This window comes from Theobroma umbraticum, unplaced genomic scaffold (genome assembly GCF_002168275.2).
Source record: "Theobroma umbraticum cultivar Fairchild unplaced genomic scaffold, ASM216827v3 scaffold_204.0, whole genome shotgun sequence".
Lineage (NCBI taxonomy): Eukaryota > Viridiplantae > Streptophyta > Magnoliopsida > Malvales > Malvaceae > Theobroma > Theobroma umbraticum.
Window position 1 is genome coordinate 3,997,772 of NW_018397267.1, and position 12,370 is coordinate 4,010,141.

General features: G+C 36.2%; 3 protein-coding genes and 1 pseudogene across 7 annotated transcripts; 3 read left to right on the plus strand and 1 right to left on the minus strand.

Annotated features, from left to right (window-relative positions):
• The first annotated feature begins 466 nt into the window (after positions 1-466).
• On the plus strand, positions 467-5,353 carry DEG5 (DEGP protease 5). 3 transcript variants are annotated; one of them, XR_002445868.1, is made up of 9 exons: positions 467-761; positions 1,308-1,457; positions 2,281-2,343; positions 2,474-2,563; positions 2,721-2,843; positions 3,141-3,228; positions 3,582-3,656; positions 3,932-4,489; positions 4,846-5,353. XR_002445868.1 is itself a non-coding variant. In XM_089784812.1 (8 exons), the coding sequence occupies exons 1-8, from the start codon at positions 507-509 to the stop codon at positions 4,036-4,038; spliced, it is 951 nt and encodes a 316-aa protein (XP_089640938.1). In that variant the 5' UTR covers positions 467-506; the 3' UTR covers positions 4,039-5,353. The 3 variants fall into 3 exon arrangements, 2 of the variants coding, with proteins under 2 accessions (XP_089640938.1, XP_089640939.1); XM_089784812.1 differs by having other exon boundaries at positions 3,932-5,353; XM_089784813.1 differs by having other exon boundaries at positions 1,308-1,422; positions 2,303-2,343; positions 3,932-5,353.
• A 73-nt stretch (positions 5,354-5,426) lies between these two features.
• LOC110424803 (putative glutathione S-transferase) lies at positions 5,427-6,326 on the plus strand (annotated as a pseudogene).
• A 588-nt stretch (positions 6,327-6,914) lies between these two features.
• LOC110424532 (Small nuclear ribonucleoprotein family protein) lies at positions 6,915-8,475 on the minus strand. The gene is made up of 2 exons (XM_021439126.2): positions 8,328-8,475; positions 6,915-7,418 (listed from the first exon to the last, which is right to left on the minus strand). Exon 2 carries the CDS (start codon positions 7,394-7,396, stop codon positions 7,058-7,060), a length of 339 nt encoding a protein of 112 aa, XP_021294801.1. The 5' UTR covers positions 7,397-7,418; positions 8,328-8,475; the 3' UTR covers positions 6,915-7,057.
• Positions 8,476-8,683: 208 nt separating this feature from the next.
• LOC110424048 (RNA-binding KH domain-containing protein) lies at positions 8,684-12,193 on the plus strand. Of its 3 annotated transcripts, none has more exons than XM_021438528.2 (5): positions 8,684-8,871; positions 9,393-10,006; positions 10,559-11,059; positions 11,179-11,418; positions 11,522-12,192. In XM_021438528.2, the coding sequence occupies exons 2-5, from the start codon at positions 9,413-9,415 to the stop codon at positions 11,933-11,935; spliced, it is 1,749 nt and encodes a 582-aa protein (XP_021294203.1). In that variant the 5' UTR covers positions 8,684-8,871; positions 9,393-9,412; the 3' UTR covers positions 11,936-12,192. The 3 variants fall into 3 exon arrangements, with proteins under 3 accessions (XP_021294203.1, XP_021294202.1, XP_021294200.1); XM_021438527.2 differs by having other exon boundaries at positions 9,390-10,006; positions 11,522-12,190; XM_021438525.2 differs by lacking the exon at positions 8,684-8,871 and having other exon boundaries at positions 9,380-10,006; positions 11,522-12,193.
• Positions 12,194-12,370: the final 177 nt, after the last annotated feature.

Sequence of the window (12,370 nt, forward strand, 5' to 3'; positions counted from 1 at the left end):
ACTATTAAGAATATACATTGAGTGAATGAATTTGTTTATTTTTTACAAAAAATTGAACAAAAACATTTTGAGTTCCTTTGGGAAAAGATAAGGAGGAATAAGGAGGAATCATATACTTATTAAAATGGGAAGAAAGTAAAATGAAAATATGAATTTCTTTTATTTTTTTATTTTTTTTTGACGTTTCACTTTTACTTTTTTATGATTTTTTCGTTTTAGATAATTTTTTTGAAAATATATAATTTACATAAACTTTTGAAAAAGATCAAATAGTAAAATTTGATGAAAAAATTTGTATAAATTAAAATTAAAAAGAATTTAAGCTTTCCGTGGATTGTTCAAAAAAGAGCTATTGACATTTTCTTTTTATTTTCCTTTTTGGACTTGCCAAATAAGCCAACTCTGAAACTGTCTGGAACGACTGCACGTAAGCACACCTTATCCCCCAAAAACAGTTAAACTAGGAACAGTTTTTAGTTTTAACTTTACAGGAAGCTTGTAATAACATGGTGGTGATGGCTTCTCTGCACACGCTCCCATCTCCATTGCCAACTACAACTACTTCTTCTTCATCAGAATCTTCAGATAATAAGAGTCTAGTTATTCCAAGAAGAAAAGCCATTGTCTCTGGTTCAACAGTTGCAATGGCTTCTTTTCTTCAGTTGTCTAACCCCATTTCTTCTGTATATTCTGCTATGGCCTTCCAACAACAAGAAGAGGAACTTGACGAAGAAGAAGATAGAATTGTTCGTCTCTTTCAGGTACCCAAAGGTTTCCTTTCTTTTTCCTTCTGGTTGTAATTAGTTGAGTTTCTTTGCTAATTTACTCACCAATATTTTAGCATCTAATAGGAATAATTTACTATGATCTTTCTCATGTTTATGAAATTGTATCTATTCTGCTAATTTGATGAATGATGAACCCATTTTAAGTTTCTATCTGATTCTTTTGGTGATGAACTTCACTTGTTTCTGTTGGTCCAACTAAGAGCTTCATTTTTAATTCTCAAAAGAAGTTAAGTCTAATCCTCAAGGCACAAAATTTTGTTCCAATTGCTTTTGAATACTGCTTTTGTCCTTTGTCATAGATATATTTATTGAATTGTTTACCTATTTGATGTGGTGATTGCAAACCTCTATTATCGTGGAATCAGAAGTTGCCTTTGTTATGGAGGTAGTTTAGGATATCTCTGCTAGCAGCTTGAAGAAATTGTCAAATGCAGTTCAAATTCTGTCATAAAATGACCTACATGTTGTTCAATCATCTTTTGTTGATTGTACTTTGTTCTATTTCTGGGATTCTTGCAGGAAACTTCACCCTCGGTTGTCTTTATAGAAGACCTTGAGTTGGCAACAATCCCAAAGAGCTCTTCCCACGATGTCACACTTGCTGAGGATGAAGATGCAAAAGTTGAAGGGACAGGTTCGGGCTTTATCTGGGATAAGTTTGGTCACATTGTGGGTATTCCGTCCTTTGTTTGTAACTGTTAGAGTTAAAGCATGCATTGACTTTAACATGTTGACTTGTTATGTATTTTGCGTCATTGTTTTTGTTATTAAGAGAGATATACCAGAACTTATGATGTGTCTTAGTGCATGTTTTGGTTAGTAACACTTGTCCTCTTTGTGAACAGGAGTTAACCATGTGTTATTTGGATGTGTACTATGTGTTTACTGATGAATGAAGTAACTTTCCTCTCCCTTTGTTCTCTGTTTTTCTTCTCTCCTCAGAGCAGTTCATACTACTGTTTTTATCATCTTCTTTTTAGTTTCATGTCAATAACATTTAATTGTGTAATGCAATATCTATATGGTTGCTATTTTCTTGTTCTTTTTATAAACAATTTTGCTGATGATCCTGTGGGCTTCTCAGTATAGTTTCCTGACCAGAGTGATTATTTTTATTCCCCCTTTTCCCCAGTTCTTCACCTTCTTTTGATTCCGAGGTCTGAGTTGAATGATAGCTTTATAGATTATGGACTGCCTCCTCTATATTGTTGTGAAAAATCCATGAAAACTTAGATTCAAGCATTTAACTTCTTAAAACAAAGTTGTTATCACCATGAAACGTCCTATAATTACTTGCTTGAGATGCTGCAAGAGCACTATTATATGGAAATACACAATGTCAATATTGATGATGATATCTTTTTTATAATCTGATGCATTCCTGGTTCAAAATAAATTGTACTTACTCCTACCTATGAATTATAATGTCTTTAGACTATACATAGATATCAACTCTACTGTTGTCACATTATTTGTTCCTTACATTTAACAGGTTACTAATTACCATGTTGTAGATAAATTGGCTACAGACCAAAGTGGGTTACAACGTTGTAAGGTTTGGTCCTTCCCTAGTTATCCTTTAATTCGTTGTTGTATTGCACTTCTCGGTCAGCCAAGGCATGAACTACATTGTACCTTTGCCAAGTATTATGGTTGCTTGTCTAATTTGATGCCTATTTTTTCAGGTGTTTCTAGTTGACGCTAGAGGCACTAGCTTTTACAAAGAAGGAAAAATTGTTGGTATTGATCCAGCCTATGATTTAGCTGTTTTAAAGGTATTTAGTAGGAATGCTTCATCTTGGCACTTGTGTTAAAGCTATTTAATGTTAAATGCCAAGGGTGCTTCTGTCCCTGATAGTTTACTAATGCTGAATTATGTTATTTTTCTATGAGTGAGTGTTTGGAAAATGGTTAATATAATTTTATCTGCAGGTTGATGTTGAGGGCTATGAATTAAAGCCTGTTATTCTTGGTACTTCTCGTGATTTACGTGTGGGGCAGAGCTGCTTCGCCATCGGAAGTCCCTTTGGATATGAGAACACTCTAACAACTGGGGTAAGTGTTCAAAAGCACCATAGCTGTTGAACTGTTTTTTGTTAAAACAATGAACCCTTACTCTATTAGTTGATCCCCTATTAGATTTGAGTTGAATAAAGAATTTTGTGGTGGTTCTTGCAACATAATTGTAAGAGGCCATTGAACTTGCTGCTTATTATGAGAATGTAACGGAAAGAATCTTGAATCCAGTTCCTTTGCTTGGGACAGAAGATAGCTTACTAGAAAGCAACAATATGGAATAATTAAAGATTCAGAAATATGATACTCTTCTGCTCTCATATTCAAATACTGCAGGTGGTTAGTGGATTAGGCAGAGAGATACCTTCCCCAAATGGAAGGGCTATTCGAGGAGCAATTCAAACAGATGCTGCTATTAATGCAGGTAATGTATTGGTTTCTGTGGATGACTGCATTCGTAAGCTCAACATACCCATGATACCCGCATTCTGTTATGTTGCAGACCCTCAACAGCATTATACTGTTGCTTTGCAATTGCATCTTCTTTGTTATTGGATATAGGTTACTAAAATAAGCCAACTTTTTGATACATTAGTAAGAAGTGGTAAACTACAGAGTGGTCTATATTTTGTAGAAAGAAAATAAATTGCTCAAACCATTCTTTAATTTTTTGGTTGTTCCAACTTTGCATCAATTTGATTGGTTCATAATCATTTTCTTGAAGAAAATATGCAGATGTCTAGGTTTTTTCAGCTGTTATTTACCATGTCTGTGCAGGCAATTCAGGTGGACCGTTGATTGATTCCTATGGCCATGTCATCGGAGTTAACACAGCAACTTTCACTCGGAAAGGTAAGGAGATCATGCTACTGTTTATAACTTGTGACCTATGGAGCAAGCAATCTGAGTCTTGAGATCTAAAATCCAAGGCCATTATTTTTTAAAAATCCTCCAGAACACTTTGACATTAGATAATGACCTGAACCAGTCCTTGTTTCCCAAGAGAAATGCCTTTGGTATGAAATAAAATGATGAAATCTAACCTGATTTGTCCTTCTTTCAAAGAAATTGATTGATACAATCCTAAAGTTTGAAAATCATGCTATCAGTTTAATACCATCTTGCAGGGACAGGAGTTTCCTCTGGTGTGAACTTTGCAATACCAATCGACACTGTCGTGCGAACTGTACCATATCTTATTGTATATGGAACACCATACAGTGACAGGTTTTGATCAAAATTTTTCTTCTGTAATCAAACAAACACTTCAAGCAGTACAAGTTTGATAGTAATATTTGGCTTGAAAAAGGTGATAGTAAGTTGATTTATCTCTTATGCTGTAAATAGCTCTGGGTATTATCTGGAGAATTATCAGGGATAATTAAGCAATGCAGACAGAATATCCCAATTGGTCTTCAAATTTGAGACATCAGTGCAGAAACCATAAGTCCATTTACAAGTTTTAATGTTTTATATAGTCGCAAGCCCGGATTTTGTGATGAACGCATAATTTTTTAATTGATGAATGACATTTTTAAAGAGGTATTACAATATAAATTCTCTTTACTTCTCTTTTCATGGACTAACTATAATGTTCTATGGCAGTTAATAATTGGGTTTTTTGCATCCAAAGTATTAAAGGACAAGAAGTACTACTCAACATTAACTTCTTTTTCATACAAATGGTATGACAATTGTACTTAAATTTCATACGATTGGCATGGCAAGCCTACCTAGACGGTTTTACAAGTGATATGGAAACTGAGCATCCTTTTTCAGTGTTTGCAGGCTAGAAACAAGTGAAATTATTTTGTGTGTGTGATTAAATAATTAAATAAGAAAACCATCCTTAAAAACAATGAGAAAAAATATGATCATATGAAAGCATTTCTGGGGTTGGAAACTAAGTTTTCTCTTCCTCTATAACAAACTCAATTCTAAATTTTTAAAACTAAAATTAATCGGCCTGTATAAATTCATGCACTCATTTTATATATTATTCGTGTCAGCCTGTGATTTTGTATGATTGTTGTAATTGCAGGGAAGAGTTAGATAAGCCGAAGTTTGAATAGGTTGAATACTCACAATTGCTCGGAATTTCAATGGAATCAATGGGTGAATTTTTTTGTGAATATATATATATATATATTCAGCTGTTTATGTGTATATTGCCTTTGTTTTCGTTTAAAAGAAAATACTGTCTGGCGTTATCCCTCTCCTTTCATATTGCATTTACCAAAAGAATTTCCATTCATGTTGCATGCTTGCATGATAGCTTGGAATGGAGCAAAATGCGGATTACTAAGCCTACACTCCTCTTCCATATTTATTTCCAATCGTTAGCAAATTTCCCGTTGTTGATTCTCTTGCCAGATCAAAAAGCTATCATTGGAAACCCTAGCGAATAAATGTTGTTCAATTTGGAATGTGGTTTTAAAACCAAAATCTTCAAATTTGGAAACTGATGGAAGTAGAAATATAAAGGCAAAAGAAGAAAACTTTAATAGACAGAAGAGGTTTGTTTCATCAGAATAAAAGACTGAGTTGGCAATGCAGAATTGGCATGATGCCAAGTCTCTTTCACACAGGTTCAGTTCACTGCTTTAATCCTCGTTCAATGCTTTGTTAATTCTTTATATTCTTTGAATTCTAACAATCTGTAACAATGGCAGAGGAGGTGTCACTCTTGGACTTTTGCCCTAGTCCTTTCGGGATGAGGGTGAGAATCGCCCTGGACCTGAAGGGGATTAAGTACGAGTACAAGGAAGAAAACTTGCTAGAGCAAAAGAGCCCTCTCCTCGTGGAGTCAAATCCTGTTTATAAGAAGGTTCCTGTTTTAATTCACAAGGGTCGTCCCATTTGTGAATCCTTTATCATTATTCAGTACATCGATGCAATTTGGAAGGAAGGGTTCCCTTTGATGCTTTCTGATTCTTAGCAGCAAGCTCAAGCCAGGTTTTGGGCTGAGTTTGCTGAAAAGAAAGTGTTTCTGTTATTCATGGCTTTTAAGTTCATCTTTTTCGTTTTTTGTTCATTAATAGTAGCATTTGATTTGTGTGGCAGTTGTATGATTGTGGAAAAATGATATGATGAACAAAGGAGAAGAACAAGAGAAGGCAAAGGTGGTTCATTGAGAGCTTGAAGCTATTGGAAGAAAAGCTTGGAGAGAAGCCTGCCTTTGGAGGTGAAACAATGGGGCTCTTAGATGTCACACTTGTGTCCCATTACAGCTGGTTCTATGCGTACGAGAAATGTGGCAAATTCAGCATCGAAGCAAAGTGTCCCATTCTGCTGCAATGGGCGAAAAGGTGCATGGAAATTGACAGTGTCTTAAGTCTATAGCCGACCAGGAAAATATTTACGAATTTGTTTTGGCGGTGAGGAAGAAGATGGGGTTGGAATAGTTAGGGGAAGTTCTCTGTTGTTATTTTATCTGGTTTAATTATGGTTTTCATTCTGGTTTTCTTATGAATAAAAGCTCGTTTACAGATTTTGGTTAGTCATTTCTATTGATTGATTGCACTGGGAAAAATATTGCCTCAGATTTGAAGAAATATGATCATAGAATCAGTGACATTTCTACTGTCAAATATGATTCATGATGGCCATCAAAAGATAGCCTAAACAATTTTACAGTTGAAATTCACTACCTCCAAACGATGACATGAACTGAAACGCAAGAAAATCCCAGTTCAAACGACTCGTTTCTCAATACCATAGATTTTCCTGAAAAAGAGCTCACCTGATCTATTTATTAGTACGGTGCAAGAAATGGGGTTGATGAAACCATACCTCCGGCATTTTGACAGACATGTATCTCTACTACTTTGGCCGTAATCCATGATCTGCCTTCCCTACCCAGTTTTACAAATCTCTCCTTTTATATTGTTCTGAGTTGCATATGGTTCTTGTTATCTAGATTACCGACCATGACTGCACTCCTTTATTTTATTTTTTGCCTACCAAAGGATATCATATAGATATTGTAAATGCAGGTTAAATGATCATAGAAGCCAATCCACAGATTGGGTGTGCACACATAATGCTAATAAAGAAATCGTAATGACAATTAATACTAATTTTCAAGCATTAACCATGAAATCCCTGTCGTGCACCAATCATATTCCCTTCCATTGAAATCAAAGTAATTACAATTACTCCTTCAGGAAGACAACAAAAGGATAATTATAAATCAGGAAAAACTGTTGTTTTCTTTCAAACAGAGATTCAATGGAAACAGAGAGTCTCAATTCTTAAACCTTCAGCAGTGACAATTGTTCATTGATGGAGCAATCCACATGACAGGATGTTCGACAAGAGAAGGGTATGAGAATGAGACCGAGGCATCGTTGCTCCATAGGAGATGGAGTGGAATGTCGGGTGCTACGATACTCTATTGAATCCTGGAGAATGATATTTCCTTGCTTGTCAATGCAGTGGAAAGTGCCCAAGAAAAACCTTCCATCTTTGATCCCCACCAGCATACGGCGAAACAGTAGCTTCCTTACCCGAGTTACAGGATCAGAGCTGCTTGAGTTAGGATCACCCAAGCTTCCCAATTGAATCAATGATTCCCCTACTTCTTGTTCCATGATAGTGCACTTGAATAAATAACTGTTGGGTGCAAATAATAGAAAATGAATCTTTGTTCTTAGCTTGTTTAGTAAGACAGTCAAATGCACTAACAAGCTAATGACTGAAAGCACCCTTTCATCGGATAAAACTATATATCATTCACAGCTTTTCAGCATAATAATGACTACAAACCAAACACCAAGAAGCTATAATTAATAAGAAGGGTAGCACTTTAAACAGCATATATAGAAAAATGAAAATCCTAGTGTTCTTTAAAAAATTTGACGTCTACAATGATGGCAACAGCACAAGGATAGGGTGCATTTTAGCCATGGAACCAATGAACGTGTCAATCGGTGAAACAGTTTAGATGGAACAGGGATGGAATTTGTAAAAGATCTGGGGAAGATAACAGAATGAAGACCTTATACTTCATAATCACCTATTCAAGATTTTGGCCAAAAGAACAAAGACACTTCACGACGCCTAGTTATCATCTAAATGCCAAATACATACAACCAATGCAGGAAGTTGAGCAAGCTTTGCTACAAACTTTTAACTTGATAGGAATGAAATAAAAATGATGATGAATTCAAAAACCCACTTCATAAAATCAATGGAAACCTCCAAAAAAAGGATGCTTTTAATTACTTTATGGATTGCCCAACTTCGCAACTACAAAAGGCAACAGTACAATATACTAACACTAATAACCAACCTAAATAACATACAAAACAATAAAAGAAACAAGCATATAATGAAAACCAAGGAAGAGAGAAAAAGAACAATAATTTAGCACTCAATCAAAGCAAAACCCAGATACAGAAATGGGAAAAGAATTTACTTAGTTAAAGCTAAAGATACTAAAAAAGCATAGCTTGCCCATATATAGATATATATATAACCCCGTAAATAAATCAACAAAAGGAAAAAGGAGCAGTAACTTACCAAAGAGAGATGGAGAAGATTGAGAGAACAAAAATTGAATCTTTCACCTTGAATGATTGTTTGGGGGTGTTTCATATACGAAGATGACAATTGGGGGGACGGACCGAACTGACAGGTGCTTCATCGGAGTTTGGGTTTTTGGAGTGAGGCTTTTGGACTTCTTTGAATGGGTTAATTGGCCCAACAGTAATGGGATGGATCAATTCTGTAAATTTATGAGTCAATGACTGCTCTAGCATCTAGCTTTCCGGATTTGAAAATTTCAATGGACTGATCTAAGCCCGGCCCACTGAATTGGCAAAATTTACTTTAAAAATCAGAAAAAGAAAAAAAAAGTCAGAAAACCGTTCCTTGGCGGTGATAAAAAAAAAAAAAATCCAACGTAACAAAAAAATTGTTGACTGGGAAATTCTTGTTAACTGCGAATCCAAGGAAACTTCGCCTGAAGGGCACAGCTTCCGGTTTCCCTGTTTCTGTCTATCTCCTGTCTGTTTTTTCTGCTTCCAAAGGGTTTTTCTTGTCTCATTATCTGAATCTCTCTCTGGTACGAATTCTCACTTCATTCCTCAAACTGGGTTTCCCTTCAAATCTCCTTGTTCCGCTTCTCTCCTTTCCTTTTTCTTATCCTTTTTATTTTTGGATAGGGGTTTATACTTTTTTCCCATCTTTCGTGTCTGTCTAGCCTTTAAATTTTCAATGGAAAATATTCACATGGGAACAAAGTTTTAATCAATATATTCTTTTCTCTTTTTTTGTTATATATTCTAGTTGCCATATTATTTGGTTAAAAACTGATTCTCTTTATGTTTTGGGTATCTTCGTTTTTCATTAAGATAATTTTTTTTGAGATTTTTGGTGGGTTTTTTTTTTTATAATTTGTAAAGTAGCTGAGAATTCGATGGAAAGTGAAAAGCAATGGGAGAACTCAAGCTGATACTCTTGATATGAAAAGAAAGCTTGAAATTTGTTAAAAGAAAAATGTGAATGTTAACTATTTCTGCTGGCATTGTATTGAAACTCAATTTGATTGCTTTTGGACTTAGACTTCGTTTATGATTTCAGCAGTTGATTTATATTCCAAAACAATGGGTGAGAGTGCTAAGCGTCATCGAGGACAAAGAGATAATGATGGGGATAGTAGGAATCATAAGAGAAGATTGAATGATAAAGATGAAAAAAACAATGATGAACTGGTTGTTTATAGAATACTTTGCCCTGATGTAGTGATTGGAAGTGTCATTGGTAAAAGTGGTAAAGTCATAAATTCAATTAGGCAGGAGACAAGGGCAAAGGTTAAGGTGGTTGATCCATATCCTGGTGCCAAGGATAGGGTTATAACAATCTATTGTTATGTTAAGGATAAGGAAGAAGTTGAGGTAGATGATGAATTCAATGACAAAGAACCGTTATGTGCTGCTCAGGATGCTCTTCTTAGAGTTCATGCTGCAATTGCAAATGCTATGGCTGTCATAGGGGATTCTGATAAGAAACAGACAGATAAGTATAGGGAGGAATGTCAAATTCTTGTCCCATCTAGCCAATCTGCTAATATCATTGGTAAGGCGGGCACAACTATTAAGAAACTGAGGGGCAAGACCAGGACCATCATTAAGGTTACTGCTAAGGATGCTGGTGATCCAAATCATTCATGTGCCATGGATTTTGACAACTTCATTCAGGTTCATGTTGTTTGCAAATATTTTATTTTTGCATGCTTGATGATGCATTTGAATGCCTCCTTGTTGATCATTTGGATTATTTTATATTCAGCAACAATTGTTTGTCTAGGTTTCTTTTTACTGTTCTGTTACTCAAAGTTGGATCTTGTCAATTTAACAACTACAGTCTATAGTTTAAAAAAGAAATGTAGATAATGTCATAGACTGGTTCTTCTTGTTATTAAGAATTGAATCGATCTTAAGTGTTGATAGCATGTGCACCTTAACCTTCATTTCTTCCCTTGTTGCAGTGGCAGTTGAAGCCTCAATAACGTTTTAAGTTCAATAGCTTGTTTAGGCGGATGTTAAAGCTTTGTGTGTGAGCCAATTCTAATGCTAAATTCGTTGAGTTCATATCTGATTGAGATAATGGATCTCTGATGTGCAGTAAAAGCAATGTTTTCATGTTCATAAATGATACTCTTCATGGTGGTTTTATGCCAGTTTGTTATTATTTATTTATTTATTTTCAACATTAATCAGTTTACAGTGTTTCCGCTCTCCTGTGAATAGATAACTGGTGAACCAGAGGCTGTAAGGAAAGCACTTTTTGCTGTTTCTGCAATCATGTACAAGTTCAGTCCAAGAGAAGAAATTCCTCTTGAGACGACAGTGGCAGAAGCTCCTCCAGCTCCAAGCATTATAATCCCTTCGGATGTCCCTATTTATCCACCAGGTGGCTTATATCCTAATCCAGATCCTACTGTACCTTCTAGATCAGTTCCACCAATATTGGGTGCTGCACATGTGCCAGATCTTCAGGGATATGCTGATACAGGGAGTACCTGGCCTGTGTATTCATCGGCTCTTCCTGTGGTTTCTGGTTTTGGTGGTGCATCTCGATCTGAAGAGTTAAAAATCAGAGTACTATGCCCATTTGACAAGATTGGGCGTGTCATTGGCAGGGGAGGGGGTACTATTAAGAGTATAAGGCAGGCAAGTGGTGCTCATATCGAGGTTGATGATACAAAGGCTGATCGTGATCAGTGTATTATCACTGTCACAGCTACAGAGGTATGCCCGTAGTTGAATTTCTCTAGTCTGGATTCCAGTACTGATTTATCAGCAATTTATCAAATAGTTGGACATTTTCTGTTTTCTCATGTGTTTATATGCCTTGTTTAACTTGACAGTCACCTGATGATTTAAAATCCATGGCTGTTGAAGCTGTTCTGTTGCTGCAAGGGAAGATTAATGATGAAGATGATAATTCTGTGACTATGAGGCTCCTTGTTCCATCTAAGGTTATTGGTTGTGTTATTGGAAAAGGTGGTTCTATTATAAATGAAATTCGGAAGAGAACTAAAGCTGATGTTCGTATATCAAAGGGGGATAAGCCAAAGTGTGCTGATGCCAATGATGAGCTCGTTGAGGTTTGCTCTCTCTCTCTCTCTCTTTATATATATATATATTGAAGATTGATATTTTTCTTCCTTCTATTGGAACAGTTTTTTATGCTAGCTCTTTGTCTTGTAGCTTGCCGGAAAAGTTAATAATGTGAGAGATGCACTTATACAGATTGTTTTAAGGCTCCGAGATGATGTTTTGAAAGAAAAGGACAGTGGTCGTAACCCTTCTGTTGGTGCAGATTCTCTGTACTCAAGCAGTGCCAGTCTTGCAGTGCCATCTCTCTTGTCTTCTGTTCCTTCAGTTCCTCCTTTGGCTTTTGATCAAAGAGCTGAAAGTGGAAGTGGCCTTGGTGTGCTTCCTACTAGCAGCCTCTATGGATATGGAACCTTGCCGGTATGTAATTGTGGAATTGTTGTTACTGCTACCTTCATAACTGTGGCTTTTTCCCCCTTATTCATGTCCTGCTCAACATGGGTGACATCTTTTTGCATCATCTTTATAATAGTGTTACTTTTGAGATCTCACATCTTTATTTATTGATACTCATTTGAGGTTTAATGAAATGGATGATACACTTTCTAAGGATAACTTGTTCAGACGTCAATTCTTCTTGTATTATAATTCAGGCATGCCTGTAGTAAGCTGCTTTAGTTTTACGTTGGGTAAAATACTGTCACCGCCCTAACTTTTAGCCATAATTCCATGCGGGTCCATTAGTTTTCGACGTGGACAATGTGTCTCAAACATGTAAACGATGTTAATGGGCAAATATGAAATGTCAAAATTACCTTTCTTTCTCTCTCCCCACCTTTTCTATTTTCCTTTTGTTTTTTTCAGGCTAGCCGACGGCACTCCCCTTACGTCGGCTGGCCACACCCTGCGCTCCCCAAGGGAGCCATGCCCCCCATACCCGCACTCCCTAGGGGAGCAGTACCCCGCCCCCCAACCCCTGTGCTCCCAAGGGAGCACAGATCT